Source organism: Eulemur rufifrons, chromosome 14, assembly GCF_041146395.1.
Source record: "Eulemur rufifrons isolate Redbay chromosome 14, OSU_ERuf_1, whole genome shotgun sequence".
Lineage (NCBI taxonomy): Eukaryota > Metazoa > Chordata > Mammalia > Primates > Lemuridae > Eulemur > Eulemur rufifrons.
This window is the reverse complement of record NC_090996.1, coordinates 13,253,617-13,278,378: the sequence shown is the minus strand read 5'-3', so window position 1 is coordinate 13,278,378 and position 24,762 is coordinate 13,253,617. Positions and strand designations below refer to the sequence as shown.

Below are 24,762 nucleotides of genomic sequence, written 5' to 3'. Positions count from 1 at the left end.
GAAGCATAGCTTTCAAATCTCTTTTTATCTAACACTCTTCAGTCCCTAACCAAATACATGCAATTCATTCCTAAATGTAGCACACTCAAAACAAACTGATGAATTCTTTATCTGAGAACACCCAAGGGAGCTGAGAACCTTGACAAAAGCATTCCATCATATCAATGAAACAAAGACTCTCTCCATTTCATCAAAGATACAATGTCTTATTCTTCAGGGATTCCAGGCATTCAAGTCCTCCTCCAGATAATGCATTAAAATAAATGCCTCATCTCAGAGCGACAAGTTCCTGGAAATCCAACTGGAGTTTATATTATTGGCAAACACACTGCAATGAGAAAGCAGATGCCCTCAGTCTCACACAGGCCAAAATTAGCTTGTGGCTCATTTCTTAAACATCAGGAGCCCTCGGGATTAACAGTTGGTTTAGCCATCTTGCTGAAGAGAAAGGTCATGGGGGAATTTGCACAAGTGAAAAAGGTAAAAGCATATGCCCATATACATTGACATCTTTGATGTTAAATTCTGAATGCATGTAGTGGTTTGCTTTAGTACTAAGCCTAAAAGAATTGTGTCAATTCTGATTACAAGACAGTGTTCTGCTGACACATACTTTTGAAACACCCAAAAACCTTTTCTTCGTGGAGCATCAGTGCCCCCTAGTGGCAACTCATTCCATAGCTCACAAACAGGACCAAGTGTAAGCTCTACTTTCTCATCCAAAGGGCTTTCTCTGCATTCTGCTGGGCTAGCTGACCCAATTCTACCAGACTTTCACCGCCTTGGGTCCTCATGTGACAGTTTTTACTTTATTTTTCCCCCAGGAGCCAAACACCTACAGACCTTACCCTAACAACAGAAAGGGAGAGTAGAATGTGAGTGCTATTACCTGCAAATGAAAGGCAAGCTCTGAAGCACACTGTAATCAATAATGCTTTGTGATGCATTTTCACTGCAAAACAACAATGAGGGGCATAAAAAGACCTGAATAAATGGAAAGACACACTTTGAACTTAGCATGGCACAACATTTCTAAGGTAATAATCTCCTTGCTGGGAACCTTGTCCTCCACCTGTTTCCTTTCACTGCTTCTTAGTTCAGACTCCAAAATCTTTCTCCAGCCTCCATCTCTCCATGTATTACTGACCCTAGTTACTGACCAAATATTTACTGAGCACCTACTATGTGCCAGGCATTTGGAAAACACGTACATAGTGAATACATCCACCCTAAAAACTTAACATGTCCAAAACAAAATTAATTTTCTTCTCTCCTGATGTCTTTTTGATTCTATTTCCATTTCATGAACAGCATCATAAACTACATAGTGGCCCAAACCAGAGAAGCCCATGAGGCTTCTGGCAGAACTTCTCTCTACCTTCACACCCAGAATATCTCCTTCTAATCCTGCATCTTTCAAATCTGCTCCTTCTTTCCACTTGCATAGTTAGTCAGGATGTGCTAGGTTATGCTGCGGGAACAAACTCAAACCTCAGTAGCTCAAAAGAGACTTATTTCTCACTCATGTTGCATGTCCACCTTAGCAGAGGGAAAAGAAAATGAATCGTATGGTCTTTTTAAAAAAATAATTGTAAGAACATGTGAAATCCACCCTACTAACAAATTTTATTAACAAATGTACAATATTGATAACCCATAAGCAAAATGTTGTACAGCAGATCTCTAGAACTTTTCATCTTATGTGACTGAAACTACCTGCACACCAACTCCCCATTTCCCTCTTCTCCCAATCCCTGGAAACCTTACCATTCTGATTTCTGCTTCCTTGAATCTGACTACTTTAGATTCTGCATGTAAGTGGAATCATGCAGTATTTGTTCTTTATGTATCACAACGTCAAGGTTCATCTATGCTGTGGCATGACAGAATTGCCTTTTTTAAGGCTGAATAATATCCCATTGTACATATATACCACATTTTAACCACTGATCTACTGACGAACATTTAAATTGTTTCCATCTTGTGGTTGTTATGAATGATGGGACAATGGACATGGGAACATGTTTTTTGAGATCCTTTCCTGAAGGACTTCAATTCCTTTCCATAGGTTGCCTTTTCACTTTGTTGACAACTTCTGAGTTTGATGTAGTTACTTTTCTTAATTTCCCTTTATAGATTGTTCATTGTTAGTGTATAGAAACACAAATGATTTTTGTATGTTGATTTTGTATTCTGCAGCTTTCCTGATAAGTTTATTAGTTTTTTTTTTTTTTGAGGAGAAGAAAAATGGGAGTTTATTAATTTGCTGGCAAATGCCATGGTCCTCATCATAAGCAGAAATACAGAGCTTTTAAAGGGAGGGTTTTCAGCTCCAGGCTATTGCTAAACTGTAGTCCATGATTCTGATATGTCCCATCTCCAGTGAAGACAAGCTCATGACCTCCACCCTGACCTCAGCTGGGACAGTTCCACTTAGCCATGTCCTGTGGCACAAAGAACAAATGACGCCCCCCTCCCCTTCCCGCCCCATGCAGGGATGCAGGTTTCAACTTTTAAGAATAGCAGGGTGGTTTTAAAGAGACAGCTTGTAATACACTTTGCCCTTTATGGAGGCCATTCCCTTGTTACGTAGTCCCCACTGTCAATTTTACCTTTCCGTATCTACGGGAGGAGCCGTGACATAGTCATCAAACTGCTTCCTGCTGAATTGGGGTTATGTTTTAGATGGAAGGTTTGTACTTATTTGTGCCATTGTAAAGCTTTGGCAGTAGATTTACAAAAATAAAGAATGCATACCAGGTGGAAAAAAAAGTCATAAGCAGTAACTAGAACAGTGAGGATTGACAAGGCAAAATGGAGGACACCTGATAAGAGAGATTTTATCCTGTTTGGTATTAATATTTAAGATACCAGTAGGACCATGGATCCTTCCTGTCACCTTGCACATAATGTCTAATACATGGCTGGTAAGAAACATGGGACCTCTTAGCACAGGGTATTAGTCATCCCTTGTCAGTGCTCCAAGAGACTGGCTTCTGCAAATTCAGAAATCATATACAGGAATACTTGCACCAAACAAGGTTTAGGATGACAAACCCAGCAGCAAGACAGATCAGCAGAAGAGGCGATAGCCAGAATTTATTAGTTCTAACAGGTTTTTAATGGAAATTTTAGAGTTTTCTACATATAATATCATGTCATCTGTAAACTACTTACTCCTTTTTGATAAAGATGACTTTTATTTCTTTTGCTTGCCTAATTACTCTAGCTAGGGCTTCTAGTACCATGCAGAAGTGGCAAAAGTGGGCAGCCTTGCTTTGTTCCTGATATTAATAGAAAAGCTTTTCAATGTGTTTAATTTTAACATATTTGTGAATTCTCCTGTTTTCCTGCTGTTTATGATTTCTAGTTTCATTCCTTTAGGGTCAGAAAAGATATTGGTATGATTTTGATATTAAATTTGTTAAGACGTTGTGACTTATTCTCTATCCTGAAATATTTCCAAGTGCACTAGAGAAAAATGTGTTTCTGCTCCTGTTGGGTAGAATGTTCTGTATACGTCTGTTAGGTCTATTTGGTCTACAGCATTGTTAAAGTCAGCGATTTCCTTATTAATCTTCGGTCTGGTTGTTCTATTCATTACTCAAAGCAGAGTACTGAAATCTCCTACTATTTTTCTATTGCTATTTATTTCTCCCTTCAGTTTTGTCATTTGCCTCATCTATTTCAGTACACTGATGTTGGGTACATATACAGTCCTCTACATATTTGTTTAAATACTTACCTACCAACAGGCTTTATAATTTTACATGCTTTCATGTTGTTATCTAGAATATTTCTGGCTCAACTTGAAGACATTCTTTAGCATTTCTTGTAAGGCAGATAGAGTGATGATGAACTCCCTGAGCTTTTATTTATGGAATATATTAATTTCTCCTTTACTTTTGAAATTCTGTTTTTGGTTGGTAAGTTTTTACCACCCCACTCCCTTCTGGTGTGTAAGGTTTCTGCTGAGAACTCTGCCGATAATCTTATGGAAACTCCTTTGTACATGAGAAGTCATTTTTCTTTTGCTGCTTTCAAAATTCTGTCTCTGACTTCTGACAATTTGATCATGTGTCTTGGTGTAGTCTTCTTTGGGTTCATTTTAGTTGGGGTCTGCTGGATTTCTTCAATCTGAATGTTCATTTCATTCCCCAGATTTGGGAAGTTTATAGCCATTCTTTCTTTTTTTTTTTTTTTTTTGAGACAGAGTCTCACTCTGTTGCCTGGGATAGAGTGCTGTGGCGTCAGCTCACAGCAACCTCAAACTCTTGGGCTCAAGTAATCCTACTGCCTCAGCCTCCCGGGTAGCTGGGACTACAGGCATGTGCCACCATGCCCGGCTAATTTTTTCTATATATTTTTAGTTGTCCGGTTAATTTCTATTTTTTAGTAGAGACGGGGTCTCACTCTTGCTCAGGTGGGTCTCGAACTCCTGACCTTGAGCGATCCTCCTGTCTTGGCTTCCCAGAGTGCTAGGATCACAAGCATGAGCCGCAACACCCGGCCTCCATTATTTCTTCAAATAATTTTTCTACCCCCTTCTCTCTCTCTTCTCCTTCTGACACTATGCATATTGGTCTGATAAGTCTCCTAGGCTTTTTTAAAATCACTCTTCATTCTTCTTTTTGCTCCTCTAACTGGATAATTTTAAATGACCTCTCTTCAAGTTTGTTGGTTCTTTCTTCTGCTTGATCAAGTCTGCTGTTGAATGCTAGTGAGTTTTTCAAGTTACTGTAATCTTAAATTTCAAAATTTGGTTCTTCTAATTATTTTCTATCTCTTTGTTGATGTTCTTATCTTGTTCGTGCATCATTTTCCTGAGCTCCATGAACATCTTTATGAAGGTGCTTTTGAACTTCTTGTCAGGTAATTCCTACATCTCCATTTCTTTAGAGTAGGTGTCTGGAAATTTATTTCATTCCTTTGGTTGGGCCATTTTCCTTGTTTCTTTGTGTGCCTTGTTACTTTGTGTTGGTACCTGTACATTTGAAAAAATACCCACCTTTCCCAGTCTTTAAAGATTGGTTTGGTAGAGGGAAAGACCTTTACCAATCAGCCTGAGAGATTCTGGAGGCCTCTCAAACCTTTTCTGTGTGTGTCTTCTCTGAATTTGTACATGTAAATTCCCAATTAAAGACGGTTTGCAAAGTTTTTGTTTTGTATCTTTTTTAGGAACTTGTAACCTCTTGCTTCTCCTACCATTTGTCTAAGGTACTGCAGGCTCTCTGGAGCTGCTGCCAAGTCACCCAGCTCTTTTTTGGTCTCAGCAGCTCCCAGATATCTAGAGTACATTGGGTCCTGTCAGCATTCTGAGTTAGATGAAACTAGTCCTGTAGGCAGCCCCTTGAGAAGCCCAAATGCTGCAAAGATGTCCTAATCTTCTGTTCCTCCCTACCTGAGAAACCTTTGAGGTGTACTGGGCTTTATCCACTGTACTGTAGGTCCTCTGGAGCAGCACAACCCACCTAGCTTTCTTTTGTTCTTGGCAGCCCCAGGCATCTAGAACATGCCAGGTCTCATCAGCACTCCGACTTAGGTAAAACAGAAACCAGAATCTTGGGCAGGCCCCTGAAAACCTAGAATACTAGACTCATGCTCCAACTTTTCCCCTCCCTGGGGAAAAGCAGGGAGTTGGGAATTTTCTCCTGTTTCCTCTGAGCTGGGGGAGGGAAATGGGGAGTTAGTTTGTGCTAGTTCCACCACAGCATTTGTTCTCAGTGCCCCTCTATCCTGTTAGACAAGACAGAAACTAGTCCCTTGGGTGGCCCCCTGAAAAATATGAATGTTAGATATATGTTCCAGTCTTCTTTTACGCTCCCTAGGGAGATGTCAGGAATTGGGAGTTTCCTCCCAATCACATTGTGCTATGCCAGGGAGAGGAGCTCTGAAGAGCAAGTGTCACTAGTTCTCCTATTGGTTTTGTGCTCACATAAGGTACAGGAGCCTTTTAACTGGTTTCTGGATTTCTCACAAAGAGAAACGGTCCATATATTGTTGTTGAATTGGTGTCTCCATGGGAGGAGGAGGGACTGGGGCTCCCTATTCTGCTATCTTGCTGAGAGCACCCCAAATCATATGCCTTTATGGCTTTTTTTCTGTAAGCAACCTCCTTACTCTCACTCACATTTCATTGGCCAAAAGAAGCTACATGGCCACCTCTAAGTTCGGCAGGGCACGGATATTCCTCCCACAGACACAAAGTTCCTGCCTGGGATCTTAGGAGCCTCTGGGAAGCTTCTGTTAACATCCCAAGTTGATGTTCTCAATACACTCACTGGATGCTGTTCAGTCTTATGTGTACCCTCAGACTGCTTCTAAATATCTTCAGAGAACAATGCCCCCCTCCCCCTTTGGCTTTTGTGAACTAAAATAAAATCCTAAGCCCCTTGCTGACTGAACAGACCCGCTCTTGGCCCAGGGGACCCCAGAGAAAACTTAAAAGTAAGTTCCCAGCCATGATGGGATGGGAGGTCAGACATGCCTCATTATACCTTGCTAATGGCCATCAGGCTTTTTCCCTAAGAGCTAAACAGAAACCAATCTTGTGATCCACACCACCAACCATGGAGTGGTTTTATCTACTACAGTCTATGTAGTATACGCAGAGGGGATTTTTGTGTCCTTGCTTCACCTTTTAACATAAGAGAGCTGCCATTTTCTGAACACGGACCCCATAAAAGCACATAAAGCTCGACTGCGCATGCACATGTTTCTCCTTTCATAAATATTCACGACTCCTTCCATAGCTTGTTAAATATGTATTTTTGGCCATCCTGCCCAGTATAAATTCCTGTTCCCATTGTCCTTGTCTTGAAGCACATGTTCTGGCTTCTGGCCAAGGCTCTGCTTCTCAGCCTGTTGGAACGGCCACCTACAAGCTGCAACCTTTTATAAGAAACAAAAGCTTTCTTTTCCAAATTTATGAACCTCATCATTTTCTTCATTAACACTTTTTAAATGAGCACTTTCATTGGCAGACTTAATTTGGAACCATACCAGGAAATGTAGTTCCTAGCTCTTTTTTTTTTTTTTTTTTTTTTAGCAATTCACGGAGACCCCAGAGGTGGCAGTGATGTACATTCCTCACCTGGACTACTCAACAGCCAAACAGAACTTCTTGATATTTTACCTCTCCCTGTACCTCAGAATGCTGCATGGCAGTGCCCCTATCCAGCTTATGAGCCTCCTTGACACTTTTGGTACCAGTGAGTGTCCAGGCTGCTGCTGCTTCCTGGGCCTAGAATATTTCTCCATCTTCACTCTATCCCCTACCCTTTCCTTCCCTTGGCTACTTCCCCCTTACTCTCTGTATCTTAGCTCAGGCATTACCTTCCCAAGCATTCCAGTACCTGACACACTGCAAGCACACAAGGGACAGACTGTTACTCTACTTCCTTAGTTCTAAGATGCTAGAGGCTGTTGGGACAATTGTTATAGCAACAGCCTGGGTGTGGACAAATTATTAAATGGCTACATCAGTTTTAAGAATACATCCAGATTTCATATAGAAATATTAAAGTTAAAAACAAAACCATTAGTTTAGTTTCTTCTTCCTTCTCCAAACTCTACCGTACTTTCTTCACTCTCTCCAAGGCAGAGCTATTGCAATGTTCAACTCTAATTGCACAGTTTTAGAAAAATGGCTTAAAACATATTTGTCTAGGTGGATGTTAAGAGTCACTAAAAAACTCTAAGTGACTTATAAATATTAATAGTTGAGAAAATTTAAGACATTCTTAGTTCACAGAGTAGGGGCCTAATTAAAGAGAAGAAAGATTTGCAACAATGAGGTGCCTAGATAGCTCTGGTTTCACCTGATATAGTCAGTTCTTATATGACAGAGATGCCACCATTATGCCCAGTTCTTTAATCAAAGAAGTGTTGCTTGGACTTTGAAAATGACAAAAAGAATGTGTGTGTGTGTGTGTGTGTGTGTCGGGGGTACGTTAGCACAGAGTGGGGGAAAAGAGCAAGCAAGAAAAATGCTAACACAGTGCAAGAAAAACAAAACCTTTCACATTTCACATTATAACATCTGTCCTTATAAGAATATGACATAAAACAGGAATGTAGAGCTTTGTAACTGGAATTCCATAAGTGGTCCCCATCTCTGTAACCAGAGATCACAACCATCATTCACAAAGTACCAACCTTCATTTGCTCTCAAAAAAGAGAGCGCTCAAATCCTTCTCAAGTATCAGCAAGCAGATAAACAGCAGATATTTGGGCCACCAGAGTAGGCCATGATACCATAATTCAAATACATAGCCAGAAAAAAATTCGCCACCCTACCTTTCGGCAGCGAGGATTAGGACAACTGAACCTCTTCACATCACTGTCCAACAGTGCAGGAAAGCTACAGGAGGGGCACCTAGAGTCAAAACAGTAGAAGGAATATTACTTGAAATATTAAAGACTGATCTGGTTCACACTAAGATGGGAGTTTTGTGCTGGACAGTCACATTGCTTTTTACTACTTCATTTTCATTAAAACATAGATTGAGCCTCTTTTTTGTGCTGGCTCTTACCAGGAAACACAGGCAGCATTCTAGGTCCTCACTCTGAATAAACCATTCAATAAACACTTCCCAACCTTAATGAGAACTCCTTGCACATGCCAATTTTCCTGCAACCCAGGGTGCAATGATCGGTATCTATGGGCCAGAAGATTAGGAGGTGCCAAGGAACGCAGATAAAATTTGAGCTTCAGATTTTTCCATTAGTAAAACTAATGGACTATCTTATTTCTCAGCAAGAAATGCCAAAAAAATCTGGAAGATATAGCTTTGTTACAAAATTTCCATTATCTGATGAAAGCGCTGAGGCAGTCTTCACAATGGGGAATGAGGTGACAGGTAACAGCTTCTGACTCTGAGAACTAACCTGACAAGCTCATCTGCGTAGGCTGCAGCAACTTCTTCCTCGGCTTTTCGCTCATAGTATTTACACAGGATGGTCTGGGGAAGCACCTTCTCCAGTTCACTGGTGGGGAAGGAACATGTGCAGCTGCCTTCCATGCAGCTGAGCTCTGACTAGAATGATAAAGTAAGTAGGCAAAGAAAAAAGAAAAGAAAATTCAACCAAATTTATAGAAAAACAAAAAGCGTCACTAGTTAAATGCATCTTTCGATGGGAGGCAAATAAATAGTGACTAAAAATATAGATTTTGAGATGGCAGAGTAAAGATCTCTCTGCCTCCTCTTCTCCAAGAAATCACACTTAAATCAAGGAAACCATGAAACAAAAATCGCAAAGTCCATCTCTGATACCACTAGAGGACCTCTATAAGCCCAAATCACAATTCATGAAGATGGAAAGTGGATGGAGGAAGGGAAAATGGCTTAGCAGACTAGAGAAAGAAGGCCACAGCTCAGTGTCTGAAAAGGAGATGCTGGTGTGAATCAAGTTGCTTCTGGCTACAAATCTTGGAAAGCTGGACACCCCTGGAAGCCAGAGCTGAGTGTTGGGGAGGGGGCAGGGACAGATAGGAAAAAACTGAAAACAGTTTTTCAGCCTCTAGTTCCTACAGACTCTGAGTGGAAGGAAGGAGGAAGGTCTTGTGAATAGCTAGACTAGAAGGTTCTGGCCGGGAACTAGTCATAGAGAAAGGCAGAGCTGAGGTGTGGCCTCAAGTCAGGGCTTGAAATGCAGTCTGCATAGTGAAGAGGGAATTCTCCAGCTCCTTCCTCCCATTCAGCTCCAGAATGTTGGAAGATGGGCTTATACCTGCTAGGCAGGAGGTACACTGATTCGCCCCAGGAAAAAGACCTAATATCATTTAGGGTTCTTCATACAAAAACTAACTGGCTATCCAGGCACCTAGAGTCAAACTCACCAGTCTAAAAGCCCCACTACTCAAACAGCTTCCAAATGGCTCTTTAATATGAACAAAAATGTCAGACATCTAAGGAGCACTTCCAACAGGAAAGACATCAAAGAAAACAAATGGAAAAAGACAACATCTTAAAAATAACAGTAGCTAAATTTATGAAGCATTTACTGTGCATCTAACAATACGTTCTTTAAACTCATCTCGTTTAATTTTCATAGCAATGATTACTTCCAATTTACAGAGGAAACTGAGGATTGAGGAACTGAACTAATTTGCTCAAGGTCACAGAGCAGCTAAGTAGGGAGCCCAAGGTCCAATGCATTCTGCTTGACTCCAAAGGTCATACTCTTTGAAGGAAAAAAAAAAACAAAACAAAAACAAACAAAAAAAAAACCCCCAAATTTTTTTATTTTAAAATAACATTAGACTTTTTAAAAGTCGCAAAAATAGTAGGGTTTCTGTATCTTCCTCACCTAGCTTCCCCTCATGTTAACATCTTATGTTTCCATAGAGTATTTAACCAAACTAGATAATTAACAGTGGTGTAATACTATTAACTGAACCACAGCCTTTATTTGGATTTCACCAGGTTTTCCACTAATGTCCGTTTTCTGGTCTAGGATCCCATATGCTATCTATTAATAGTTGTCATGTCTCCTTAGTTTCTTCCAACCTGTGAGGACCTCAGTGCTTCTTTTTACAACCTTGATACTTAAAAGTAAAGGTCAGTAATTTTGTATAATGTTTCTTAATTTGGATTTGTCTCATGATTAGAATGAAATTAGGCATTTTTGGCAAGTTCTTAATTCACCACCAGGGAGTATGTGATGTTGATGTGTCTTTTGACTGGTGATGTTAAAAAGGCCATGTTCCTAATCACTGCATTAGTTTTCTATTGGTGCTGGAACAAAATACTATAGACTTACTGGTATGACACAATAAAAAATTCCTCTCCATGTTGTGTTATGCTGATGTCAAGAGAAACTGGCTCTGGACAGAGAAATATGATCTTGTGTAAAAGTTATTTTAATATATACATATTTTAATCCAACTATAAAAATCCATTTAAAAATTTGTAGAACAAAACTCATGTACTCTCATACATTCAAATAGGTTGCAAGGTTGTCTGTTTTTGAGTTCATCCTTCACTTTGATTACGAACAGGAAGAGGAGTAATGAAATTGGTGCTCTTGGGGAGCTAGACAAAGGGGCATGGAAGAATTCTACCATTTCCTGAAAAGAAATCTCACATGGCTGGAACCAGTAAAATCACAACAAAATCAGGTAATGCACACATTAGCATATCAGCAGAATGCCACTTTACCCCAGAAGAGGCACTTCCACAAGGCATTTACGCTCGTCTATCAACATCTACTCAGACTCTGAATGTTTCCTATGTGTGGACATATTACATAGTTCTTACCTTTCCAGATCCAAAGACTGCCTCTTGGGCATATCTGATGAGACATTCTTTGCAGAACAAGTGGGCATCCGCACACTGCGTCAGCTCCTCGAATGGAAATTCCCCATAGCAGCAGCGGCATTCAATCAACTGGCCATCCTGCAGGCCATCAGAGACAAACATGAAATGTCCTACGCTCAAGCAGAGGAGGAGTCTTGTTTCATATCCTCATATCCAGACCCTCCCCTCCCCACACCACACACATATTCTGAGGTAAAAAAAGCAACCCCTAGGGGCTGTAAAACAATGACAAGCTGTTTTCTGCTATATAAATGTAGCTTGTTTTCTGCTATATAAATGTAACTCAAGATGCTAGCACGATATTAATCTAAAGCTAAAGACAGCGGGCTTTTGTGCTTTGTTGTTGCTGTTTTTGTTTTGAGACAGAGTCTCGATTTGTCACCCAGGTTGGAGTGCAGTGGCATGATCATAGCTCACTGCAGCCTTGAACTCCTGGGCTCAAGCGATCCTCCTGAATAGCTGGGACCACAGGCATGCCACCATGCCAAGCAAATTTTTAAATTTTTTTTTTTTTTTTTTTTGGTAGAGACAGGGTCTCGATAAGTTACACAGGCTGGTCTTGAACTCTTGGCCTCGAGTAATCTTCCTGCCTTAACCTCCCAAATGCTGGGATTACAGGCGTGAGCTACTGCACCTGGCCTTTTAAAATCCTTTAGAGTAATTACTTGTATAAAGTTATATTCATCAATTCCATGGCACGAAAGGAACTATAACATCCATAATCAGAAGCTACACTGATTATAAAAGGCAGGGGTAAGTGGTATGAGAGATGTTATCCAAAAAGCTTTTGAAAGTTGGAGTTTTTCCTTTTTGTCTTAAGAGAGGAGTGTGAGGGGGTTGTATCCCAGCCCAAGCTTTATCTTAAGGCACTACTGAAGCTAACTGAATCAGCAACCTCAAGTAAGGTACCAGGACATTTACTCTCTTATTAAGTGCAGTGATTGATCCAATCATCAACCATTCTTACCCGCGTTAGACAAGGTCTATGTAAACACGCAAATCTCATACAGAAACCCACCTCACCCTCAGGTTAGACATCTCTCTTCCTTTTAAATCCAAAGTGACATCTAAGTTCTAAATTTTCCTCTAAGAGCCCATCTGATGGATTTCAGGTAATGTTTTTTTTTTTTTTTTTTTTTTGAGACAGAGTCTCACTCTGTTGCCCAGGCTAGAGTGAGTGCCGTGGCATCAGCCTAGCTCACAGCAACCTCAAACTCCTGAGCTCAAGCGATCCTCCTGTCTCAGCCTCCCGAGTAGCTGGGACTACAGGCATGTGCCACCATGCCCGGCTAATTTTTTCTATATATATTTTTAGCTGTCCATATAATTTCTTTCTATTTTTAGTAGAGATGGGGTCTCGCTCTTGCTCAGGCTGGTCTCGAACTCCTGAGCTCAAACGATCCGCCCACCTCGGCCTCCCAGAGTGCTAGGATTACAGGCGTGAGCCACCGCGCCCGGCCAGGTAATGTTTTCTAACAGGAACATCTATTATTAGCTTCCCTTCAATTCTGATTCAGTCTAGTATTAAGAGTGACTATACTAACTCATGTATCTGACTGTAACTTGGCTGAACCTCAAAATCCGCAGGTAGACAGGTTATACAAAAACAAATTTGCCATCAAAATGCTAAAGAAATGTGCTATGAGAAAACAGCCCATGAAAATAAGCAGAATAAAAAAATAAGGTGAAATTTCAAACTACCTTTTGATATTGTTCTTCATTCATCTGCAAGGCAAGTAAAAAGTCTTCATGCTGAGAAACCAGAAAAGCATACATTCAGATACAAATTTAGCAAAGAGGACACTAACCATTTAGTATTTATTTCCGTAAACATAACTATTAATAGTCATCTCTTCAGTTATGTAGGTTAGTAGTTTAAAAAATTACCTGTGAATAAATTCAAAATGGATCAGAGAGCTAAATATAAAAAAGGAAACCATTCAAGTAGAAAATATGGAAAAATGTGCCTTAAATCTGAACAACTTAAATCTGACTCAGAATGTGGAATGAATAAGGGAAAAGACTGACACATAAAACACTTTTGAACAGCAAAGAATAGCATAAGCAAACAAAAGATCAAATGAGTAAAAACCAAGTTTAACAACAGACTCCACTGTTGAGGCTGTGGGGCAACAGGCAGTCTTGCACACCTTTGGTGAGAACACGAAACAGTACAACCATGAGGAAGGCCAACCTGGCACAGGTTCATTAATGCCTCTTATAGGAGTTTAGACCAAAGATGCCCTGGAGCAGAAGTATGAAATGATGTGTATAAAAACTTATTTGTCATGGCACTATTTATAACAGAAAAAAACCTGAATACAACCTTGAATGCCCATCAATAAGGTCTGTCAGTAAATAAACTGTGGTATTGCATCCAATGGTATATTAGCCAGTTTCAAAAAGGAAAGAGGAGAATGTCTATGGATTGCTGTGGAGGTACTGCCAGGATGCACTGTTAGTGAAAAAAGCAAGTGCAGAAGAGTATGCTACCTTTTGGGTAAGAAAGAGGGGTAAATAAAAATACATACACATATTTACTTTTGCATAAAATAAAGAAGGATAACCCAAAAATTAGTAACAATGGTTATATATAGGAAGGGACAGGGCAAAAGTTAGACCCCTCTGAACATTCCTTATTTTACAGTTTTGACCTTGGAGCTAAAAATATTTTATAAAATTAAATAGACACAGGCCAGGCACAGTGGCTCATGCCTGTAATCCTAGCACTGTGGGAGGCCGAGGAGGGAGGATTGCTTGAGGTCAGGAGTTTGAGACCAGCCTGAGCAAGAGCGAGACCCCGTCTCTACTAAAAATATGAAGAAATTATCTGAACAACTAAAAATATATATAGAAAAAATTAGCCGGGCATGGTGGCACATGCCTGTAGTCCCAGCTACTTGGGAGGTTGAGGCAGTAGGATTGCTTGAGCCCAGGAGTTTGAGGTTGCTGTGAGCTAGGCAGACGCCACGGCACTCTAGCCTGGGCAACAGAGTGAGACTCCGTCTCAAAATAAATAAATAAATAAATAAACAAACAAACAAACAACCAACTCTCTAAAAGTTGAAAATAAACAGAAACAAATGAAAATTGTTTATCAAGTTAATGGCATAACTAGACTTCAAGTGACTTTAAAATAATTTTTTTTTTTTTTTAAGACAGGGTCTCACTCTGTCACCCTGGCTAGAAACCAGGCATGATCATAGCTCACAGCAACCTCGAACTCCTGGGCTCAAGTGATCCTCCTGCCTCAGCCTCCCAAATTGCCGGGACTATAGGTATGTGCCATCAAAAATGTAAATATTTTGATTTTATATTTTTAAGCTGATATAATCTGATAAGAATTACGTTAAGACTCAAGATTTTTAGCATAAGAAATATAAACACAAAATGGAAGATATTAAGTAAAAAAACCTGTAAACCAAGTTTGAAACAGTTATCTCAGCATGAATTTCCACAAAGAAAATACAGCATCTTGGAGAAACTGTTGATTCCAGGTGTGGGTTAGAGACAGATGTTAAAACTAGGTTACTTTGCTGTGCCAGAAAGCAAGGGTGTTGTCAGAGACTACTGAGGACTACTTGAAGGGGCTGCCATTGGCCAGAGATGGGACAATGTGGACATCAAGAAGAATACTACAATAACTAAAATACACCCACCAATTTTCCAATGCTTTAAGTACTTTTATGATGAGATCAATAGTGATATAAACGAATAAAATTCTGTGATGGGTGGATCAAGAAAACAACTTTTCTAAAATTCTAATTTCTGCTTGAGATCTACAATTTTTCTTTTCTGAGCTCCTTCTGGAGAGATCTAAAATTTTATCATTGGTCACAAATAATGACTTTGTTCATTTTTGAGAAAATGCCTGCCAAATACCTAATTTTGAACAATCATAGTTTTTGTTAGTCATTTTTTAAAGTAAAAATGGTGTTCTGTGAAAAAAAAAGTGGCTAATTCAGCTGCTTGGGACTCAATCACACAAGTACTTTTCCTTGATACAAGCTTCACATCATTTCGTATGCAACACAATCACTTCATGCACAGTTCCTATTTTGTCACATAGAATATTGAAAAGATGTTTTCAAGGCTCAAAATTGACTAAAATGATTTTTACTGCTTTATCAAAGACATTTTCTGGTGAAACTGGCATTTCTTAAAAATTTGAGTGGCATGGTAGTGAAGAAAATAATGATTATAGTTTTGTACCATTGGCCCAATTCATGCTAAGGTACCATTGCTTTGCTCTATTGGTACAAACTCAGCAGAGTGAAAAAAAGCAAATACAACTGACCCTTGACCAATGCAGGTTTGAATTACACGGGTCCACTTACACCCGGATTTTCTTCCACCTCTGCCACCCCTGAGAAAGCCAGCTCAACCCCTTCTCCTCCTCCTCCACCTACTCAACATGAAGACAATGAGGATAAAGACCTTTAGGATGATCCACTTCCACTTAAAGAATAGTAAATACATTTTCTCTTCCTTATGATTTTCTTAACATTTTCTTTTCTCTAGCTTACTTTATTCTAAAAAATACCATATGTAATACATATAAAATATGTGTTAATCCAGTGGTCCCCAACCTTTTTGGCACCAGAGACCGGTTTCATGGAAGACAATTTTTCCACGGAAGGGTAGGGCGGAGCTCAGGCAGTGATGTGAGGGATGGGGAGTGGCTGTAAATACAGATGAAGCCTTACTTGCTTGCCTGGTGCTCACCTCCCACCGTGTGGTCCAGTTCCTAAGTTTCATGAAGACAATTTTTCTACTGATGGTGGGGTGGGGTGGGGTGGGGTGGAGTGCTTCGGCCTGGTTCCTAACAGGCCACTGTGGCCAGGGGTTTGGGGACCTCAGTGTTAATCAACTGTGTTATCTGTAAGGCTCCCAGGAACAACAGACTATTAGTAGCTAAGTTTTGGGGGAGTCAAAAGTTTTGCTTGGATTTTCAACTGTGTGGAGGTTGGCACTCCTAACCTCCATGTTACTCAAGGGCTGACTATGTCTTAGCGTCATTTTAAGATATGACCTCACAGACCCCTCCCCACCAAAGAGTCTTGTGGAACCCAGGTATCTGTGGGCCACACTTTAAGAGCTGCTAATTTGTATTAATCCCTAACAGCAAACCAGAATCCCAGAAACACATTCCAAGACCACAGCACATCTTCCTACCTCTGCCATCTCTTTGATTTTCTGCTCATAGAACTCCTGCTCTTGTTGCACAGCTGGAAGGAGGGCACGTCGGTCATAGGACCTACAATGTCGCCGCTTATTTTCCAGAAAGAACATCCTCTTTTCTATTTTTATGTCACCTAGAAGATATATGACAATGCAAAATCATACAGACAATTGTTTGCTAGGAATCTAGGCCAGCCATTTCAAGTCTTCTGTGGCTTTGTCCCCCACCTATTCGTGGCAGTTTGTTCTTTATGACTTCTGTAATGCATTCTATCATTTGGGAAGACTGGGTTCTGGAATCTACCATGCACCCTTTTGACTCCCTCACCCAGTTATGCTCCAACTGGAGAGCCTTTCCTATCCTGTCAGTATTGCACTGTGTGAATATAACACAACTATTTATCCACTTTATCTAAGGACTTTTGGGTTTACTGTTTGGGGTTATTATGAATAAGGCTACTTATAGCTGTTTATGTATCTGTCTGCAATTCAGGTAGGAACTGCTGGATCATGAGATATGTTTACTTTTAGCTTAGAAAATAATGCTAGTTTGGATTCCAAAGTGGTTGTACCAATTTACACCCTCCTTCCACCAGCAATGTATGTGAGCTCCACTCACTCTACATCCTTACCAACACCTGGTAGCATCAGCTTTTAATTTGAGCCATTCTGGTAGGTGCAAATATGCTGTATGAATGTTTTTTAAACTTTTTATTTTGAAAATCTTCAAATATACAAAAAGCTGAAAGAGTAGTACCTAGAATCACCACAACGAATAACATTAGAATAAAAGATGGCAGAATAACAAATATGCAATTGGTCTGTTTAGATTTTGTATTTCTTTTGTTGATTTGGTAATCTATGTTTTTAGGAAAACCACTCTATCCAGATTTTTCAATTACTCACAAGTCTGTTGTTGGTAATCTCTTTTGATTTTAACCATATTTACTGTATCTGGTTCCTGATACATTTTATTTTTATTCTTCTTTTCCCTTGTTCATTCTTGCTAGATTTTTTTTTTAATTTTTCTTTTAGAAATGGGTTATCGCTATATCATCCAGGGTGGAGTGCAGTGGCATGATCATTGCTCACTGCAATCTCAAACTCCTGGGCTCAAGTGATCTTCTTGCCTCAGCCTTCAGAATTCTTGGGACTACAGGTGCATTCCACCACGCCTGGCTACATTTTTTTTTTTTTTTGGTAGAGATAGGGGTCTTGTTATGTTGCTCAGGCTGGTCTTCAACTCCTGGCCTCAAGAGATCCTCCTGCCTCAGGCTCCCAAAGAGCCAGGATCGCTAGGTTTTTTAAAATTTTAAATTTTTATCCTGAAAACCAGTTTTTGATATTAAGAGAGTAATAAAGCACAGTGTTAAGAGGGTAAGCTTTGAAACCTGATTGCCAAGGTTGGAATCCCAGCTCAGCTACTCACTAGCGGTGTAACATTTGGCAAGTTATTTAACTTCCCTGTGCTTCAGTTTCTTATCTGTAAAATGATAATAATGGCACATATATCTCATAAGGCTATTTGAAGTATAAATGAATTAATCCATGTAAAGCGCTTAGGAAAGTGCCTGGTACATACTAAGTGCTCAATAAATGCTAATTACTATCATTATCATTTCCATTTAACTTTCGAAAAATCATTTTTGCCCTTTATTATTTCTTCTTTTGTCTTTACTCAGTTCTTTTTATGGCTTATCAAGTTAAAGTATTAACATTTATTTTTACTACTTTATTTTAAAAATAAATGCAACAGCGTGCAATGGTATGCACCTATAATCCTAGCTATTCAGAAAGAGGCTGAGGCAGGAGGATCACTTGAGCCCAGGAGTTCAAGTCTAGCCTGGGCAACACAGTGAGACCCTGATCTCCAAAAAAAAATAAATAAATAAAAAAAAATTAAGTGCAATTAAGTCTAAAAATTTCCCTGTAATTTCTTTTCCTGCATCCTATGAGTTGTGATATGTATTTTTTAAAATTAAACCTTTTATTATTAATTTTTTAAAAATTGCAGATTCACATGCAGTAACAAATAGAGATCTTGTGTATCCCTTATTTAGTTTCCCCCAATGGTAGCATCTTGCAAAACTGTGGTACAATGTCACAAGCAGGACACTTAAAGTGACAGTCAAGATACAGAACACTTCCACCACAAGGATCACTTCTGCTGCTGTCTTCAGAGCCACACCTGCCTCCCTCCCTCCCACCGGGGCACCCGTTCCTCAACCCTGCCAAATGCTGATCTGTCTTCCATCTCTATCATCTCACATTTTAAGATTGTTAAATAAATCACACAGTATGTAAACATTTGGAATTAGCTTTTTCACTCAGCATAATTTTTTGGAGATTTATCCAGGCTGTTGAATGTATCAATTGTTTGTTTTTACTGCTGAATAGTATTCCATGGTATGGATGTGCCACAGTTTAACCAGTCATCAGTTGAAGGGTGTCTGGGTTGCTCCTAGTTTTTGGCTATTTTGAATAAAGATGCTATGAACATGTATGTAAGGCTTTTTTGTGAACATAAGTTTTCATTTCTCTGGGATAAATGCTCAAGAATGCAATCATTGTGTTGAATTATAGTCTTGTGCTTAGTTTTTAAGAAACCACCAAACTATTTTCCAGAGCAGCCACACCATCTCACACTGCCACCTGCAATGTATGAGTGATCCAGTTAGCTGTGTCCTCCCCAGCATTTAGTGTTGTCAATACTTCTTATTTTGGTCATTCTGAAAGGTATGTAGTGATATTTGTGGTTTTTTATCTGCATTTACCAAATGGCTAATAATGTTGAACATCTTTTATTTATTTGCCATCTCTATATTCTCTTTGGTGAAATGTCTTACATCTTTTGCCCATTTTCTATTTGGATAGTTCATCTTTCTACTGTCTGTTGAGTTTTGAAAGCTTTTCATTTTCTAGATAATAGTTCTTTGTCAAAGATGTGGGTTGCAAATATTTTCTCCCAGTCTACAGCTTATCCTTTCATCCTCTTAATGTTTTTTTTTTTTTTTTGAGACAGAGTCTCACTCTGTTGCCCGGGCTAGAGTGAGCGCCGTGGCGTCAGTCTAGCTCACAGCAACCTCAAACTCCTGGGCTTAAGCAATCCTCCTGCCTCAGCCTCCCGAGTAGCTGGGACTACAGGCACGCGCCACCATGCCCGGCTAATTTTTGTATATATATATTTTAGTTGTCCATATAATTTCTTTCTATTTTTTAGTAGAGACGGGGTCTCACTCTTGCTCAGGCTGGTCTCGAACTCCTGACCTCGAGCGATCCACCCGCCTCGGCCTCCCAGAGTGCTAGGATTACAGGTGTGAGCCACCGCGCCCTGCCCCTCTTAAAGTTTTTTGAAGACTACAACTTTTGAATTTTGATGGTGTCAAGTCTAAGAACTCTTTGCCTACCCCTAGATCATGAAGACTTCTGCTTTTTCTGAAAGTTGTACAGTTTTATGTTTTAATTTTTGCATAAGGCATGTATGGATACCTAATTGCTCCAGAACCATTATTAAAAAGGCTATCTTTCCTACCGTGAATTGCTTTTGCACCTTTGTAAAAAATCAGCTGGGGACTCAAATGTCCATCAACTGATGAATGGATAAATAAAATGCTCTGTACCCATAGAATGAATATTATTTGGTAATAAAAAGGAACAAAGTACTGATACATGCTACGTAGATAAATCTTGAAAATATTATGCTAAGTGAAAGAGAAGCCACTTGCAAAAGATCATGTACGGCATGATTCTATTTATATGAAATGTACAGAATAGGCAAATCTATAGAGATGGGATCTATAGTCGTTGCCAGGGATTGGGGGAGATAGAGGGAAATAACTAGTAACTATTAATGGGTTCAGGGCTTCTCTTGGGGGCAATGAAAATATTCTAAAATTAATTGTGGTGATGACTGTACAACTGTGACTATACTAAACATGGAACCATATATGAATTATATCTCAATTAGGCTACTTATTTATAAATATGTATATATTGTAAAAAAAACCCCAACACCATTTGTGGAGGTCTACTTCTGGATTCTCTATTCTGTTCCACTGATGTGTCTATCTTTCCACAAACACCATAGTCTTGATTATTGTAGCTAAGTAATAAGTCTTAATCAAGTAGATTGATTCCACTTTATCTTTTTCAAAATTGTTTTAGCTCTTCTCATTCCTTGCCTTTCCAGATAAATTTTAGGATAAACTTGCCCGTGTCTACAAAAAATCTTGCTGGGATTTTGAAGAGAATTGCATTAATCCTCTATATCAATGTGGTGAGGACTGACATTTTTACTATGTCGAATCTCCTGATACATGAACATGGTATTTATTTAGTTCTTGAGTTTCTTTCATCAGTGTTTTGTAGTTTCCATTACATAAGCCCTGTACAAGTTTTGTTAGATTTATACCTAAGTATTTTTTGGAAGAGGTTGTAAACGGAATTATATTTAAATTTTGGTTTCCACATGTTCATTGCCAGTGAATAGAAGTTATTTATAGGCACTACTTATACAGTAGTCTCCCCCTCATCTGCAGAGGATATGGTCCAAGATCTCCAATGGATGCCTAAAACCTTGGATAATACCAAACCCTCTATATACTATGCTTTTTCCTACACATACACATTTATGATAAAGTTTAATTTAGAAATTAGTAATATTAGTATCATTAAGTAAAATAAGGGTTACCTGAACACAGCACTGTAATACTACAGTTATAGATCAGTCCATCTAATAACTGAGAAGGCTAAGTGACTAACAGGCAGACAGTGTATATAGAATGGATATGCTGATGATGTCCCAGGCCAGATGGCTCCAGATTTCATCACGCTAACTCAGAACGGTGTTCAATTTAAAACTTACAAAGTATTTATTTCTCGAATTTTCCATTAATATTTTTGGACTACAGATGACCTCAGGTAACTGAAATCATGGGTCAATGAAACCACGAAAAGTGAAGCCATGAATAAGGGAACCCTGGAAACTTGCTGAACTCATTTATTATTAATAGTTCTAGGATTTATGGGGGTATATTCTTTGGAGTTGTCTATGTAGACAATCATGTCATCTGTATAAAGATACAGTTTTATTTCTTCCTTTCTGATCTATACTGTTAATTTCCTTTTCTTTCCTTTATTTCATTGGCTAGAACTTCGATAACTATGTTGTATAGCAGTAAATAGACAATATCCTTGCTGTTTTCCCAATCTTAGGGGAGAGGATTTACCATTAAGTATGACGTTAGCTCCAGGCCTTCTTGTAGATGTTACCAAGTTGAGGAAGCTCCCCTCAGTTTCTAATTTTCTGAGAGTTTAGTCATGAGTGAGTATTAAATATTATTAAATGATTTTTCTACACCAAGTGATATGGCCATATAATTTTCTTTTTTGGGCCGGGCGCGGTGGCTCACGCCTGTAATCCTAGCACTCTGGGAGGCCGAGGTGGGCGGATCGTTTGAGCTCAGGAGTTCGAGACCAGCCTGAGCAAAAGCGAGACCCAATCTCTACTAAAAATAGAAAGAAATTATATGGACAGCTAAAAATATATATAGAAAAAATTAGCCGGGCATGGTGGTGCATGCCTGTAGTCCCAGCTACTTGGGAGGCTGAGGCAGGAGGATCCCTTGAGCTCAGGAGTTTGAGGTTGCTGTGAGCTAGGCTGACGCCACGGCACTCACTCTAGCCTGGGCAACACAGTGAGACTCTGTCTCAAAAAAAAAAAAAAAAAAAAAAATTTTCTTCTTTGGCCTATTAACACGGTGAACTATACTGGAGGGCTTTCAAATACTGAACTAGTCTTGTACCCCTGGAACAGACCCCACTTGTACATGGTATATAATTCTTAAAATATATTGCTGGGTTCTCTTTGCTAATATTTTGTTAAAGATTTTTGTACCTCTATTTATGAGGGATACTGGTCTGTAGTTTTTGTGGTACTGTCTTGTCTAGTTTTGTTATATTGGCTTCATAATGGTAACACTGGCTTCATACAATGAAATGTTTCCTACTCTTCTATTACCTATAAGAGACTGTGTAGAACTGGTGATATGTTGTATTTTTTCCCACCAATTAAGAGGAGATAGGCTGTATTTTTATTGATGTTCACTTTACATCCAAATTCTAACCAGACTCTTCACAAGAAGACTGTGCAACAGTCAGCAGATAATACTATAAAAAGGACAGAGGAGGGAGAGCCACACAATGTATAGCCCAAAGAGCAGGGCTTAGATGGAAAACAAGCTGAAAAGGTGAACAATGGGATTCCTGGAACAGATGAGGGATTCTTTGCCTATGTGCTTATGGAAAACTGTTAAGAAAGACTAAGTGTGAGTCATAAGCATTAAATTACTAACATAAATCAAGTGTTTTTTCTATTTTATACATCCAAAGTCCTTAAAGATCATCTAATAAGTACTATTTAAGAATCAGTATCTAAATTAAAGGGCTGTACCTAAAACAATGGGCTGAAATGAGTAAGATGAAGTTAACAGGAAAAAAATGTGAGATGCAGCAAGACTGAATGAGAGAGAGAGACAGAGAGAGAGAGAGAGGGAGAGGTATGCGATCTAATAGAAACACAGGTGTAAAGACCAAGGTTTTTTAGCAGTGGCACAGTGGTCATAGTTCATTGTAACCTCGAACACCCGGGCTAGAGCAATCCTCCCACCTTGGCCTCCCAAAGTGCTGGGATTACACGAGTGAGCCACTGCATTCGGCCCTAAGATCAAGGCTTAATGTGAGTCAGTAGCAGAACGTGCTTTGATTTTTAAAGTTTAGGCATTCTTAGGCTGTGTGGATGGAAGCATAGAATCTGAATCCCACTGTTGTCGCTCTGGAGCAGACCTCATGTGGAGTACGACATACAGACTCACACACCCAGACTTTCAAAGAGACCCTGACAAATGAGCAAAGGGCACATGCAGAGAAGGTCAGTCAGGCTGATGAAGGGGCAGTAGCCAGATTAGGAGTCTCTCTGGAGGCAAGAACTACAACCATGGCAGGAAATTTTAGGAAGGTACATTTTGGCTTAATATAAAGGAAGAACTTTCTAAAAGATAGAGCCGACTAGCAAGAGATGGACCATTTTACAAAGTAGTACTTTCCTTTCTCCACCACTAGAAGTCAGAAACAAAGACTGTATGGCTATGTACAAGCATGCCTGGTCTAAACTGTGATAAATCCAGCTGAATGAAAAACCACCTACACACTGTCACTGCTTCATTCTGCCACAGACCAGTGAGAACGTCACATCAGAAGACATGTCTAAGGGACCTCAGGAGTCACAGCTTGGGGGATCTTCTTTTAGATCCTCAAGAGTTCAGAAATTCAGATACTTTCCAACTCTACAGTTACCTTAGGGAGTTTCCATTTAGTAATACCTGAAACCAAGTTTGGCAATTACATACACATGTGACAGAAAGAAGAGAGAAAAGGGGAATAGTCCTGTTTATGACATGATCTATAGAAAAAGTTGTAGTAGACTCTTTCACTGGACACCAGAAACTCAGATGAAATTTGTTATAAAACTTGACAAGTTTACTTTCTGGGGGATCAGACTTGAAGTAACCTCTTTGAAAGGGCTTTCAGTAGTTATTCCATCAGTATGAATAATAAGATGGTAGAGAAACACGTGGCTACTGGCCGATCTCTCTGGTGCATAAGTGACCCTCTGCTGTAAGCCATCAATCACTACTCTAGGTAGTTTTTACTAATGATACAGCCAATTCTCACCAAGCCTTCAGGACCAGTTTTTCCCCAAGCTTAACAGTGTCCCCAAACACTTTTCTGTATGTGAATTCTCTAACACTGCACAAAATTTTCCTGTTACAGTGTATCCAAAGTAGGAAAAAGGACAACTGCATCCACTTTTACAGATTTTGATGTGCCGTCAAGAGAGTACCAGTCAGTCACTCCCTGAGTTGGCCTGGCTGGGCACTTAGTAAGCAGCCTGTAACCTGACTTGCTTCACTGACTTCGTGGGAAGGGAAGGGCAAGCACTGCAACTTCACACACTGTCAGCACCACACACGGTCTGTCATTACCTTGTTCAAATTTGAAATCGATGTAAGAATACTGATTCATTTCTTTTCTTTTCTTCCTTTTTCCACTGGTTTCTGGTGATAGCTCCTGCCATTTTTTGATGGCGTCAGAAAAGGCCTAAAAATTGAGGAAAGGACGGGTTACCTTTGTAAATGGAAAATCAGAAAATGTGCAACATCGGCAATCCCCAAGTCTCATTCTGACTCAGTCTCAGCTATCT

The 24,762-nt window shown here is 39.5% G+C and overlaps 1 protein-coding gene across 1 annotated transcript in view; it reads right to left on the bottom strand.

Annotated features, from left to right (window-relative positions):
* The window catches only part of RNF216 (ring finger protein 216), a 157,602-nt gene that overhangs the window by 74,220 nt on the left and 58,620 nt on the right, over positions 1-24,762 (bottom strand). Inside the window, exons 8-13 of the mRNA XM_069486600.1 lie at positions 24,545-24,659; positions 16,497-16,636; positions 13,023-13,073; positions 11,262-11,399; positions 8,890-9,038; positions 8,299-8,377 (exon numbers count right to left, since the gene is read on the bottom strand). Of these exons, the coding sequence (XP_069342701.1) occupies positions 8,299-8,377; positions 8,890-9,038; positions 11,262-11,399; positions 13,023-13,073; positions 16,497-16,636; positions 24,545-24,659 (672 nt within the window). The remainder of the gene's footprint in view (positions 1-8,298; positions 8,378-8,889; positions 9,039-11,261; positions 11,400-13,022; positions 13,074-16,496; positions 16,637-24,544; positions 24,660-24,762) is intronic.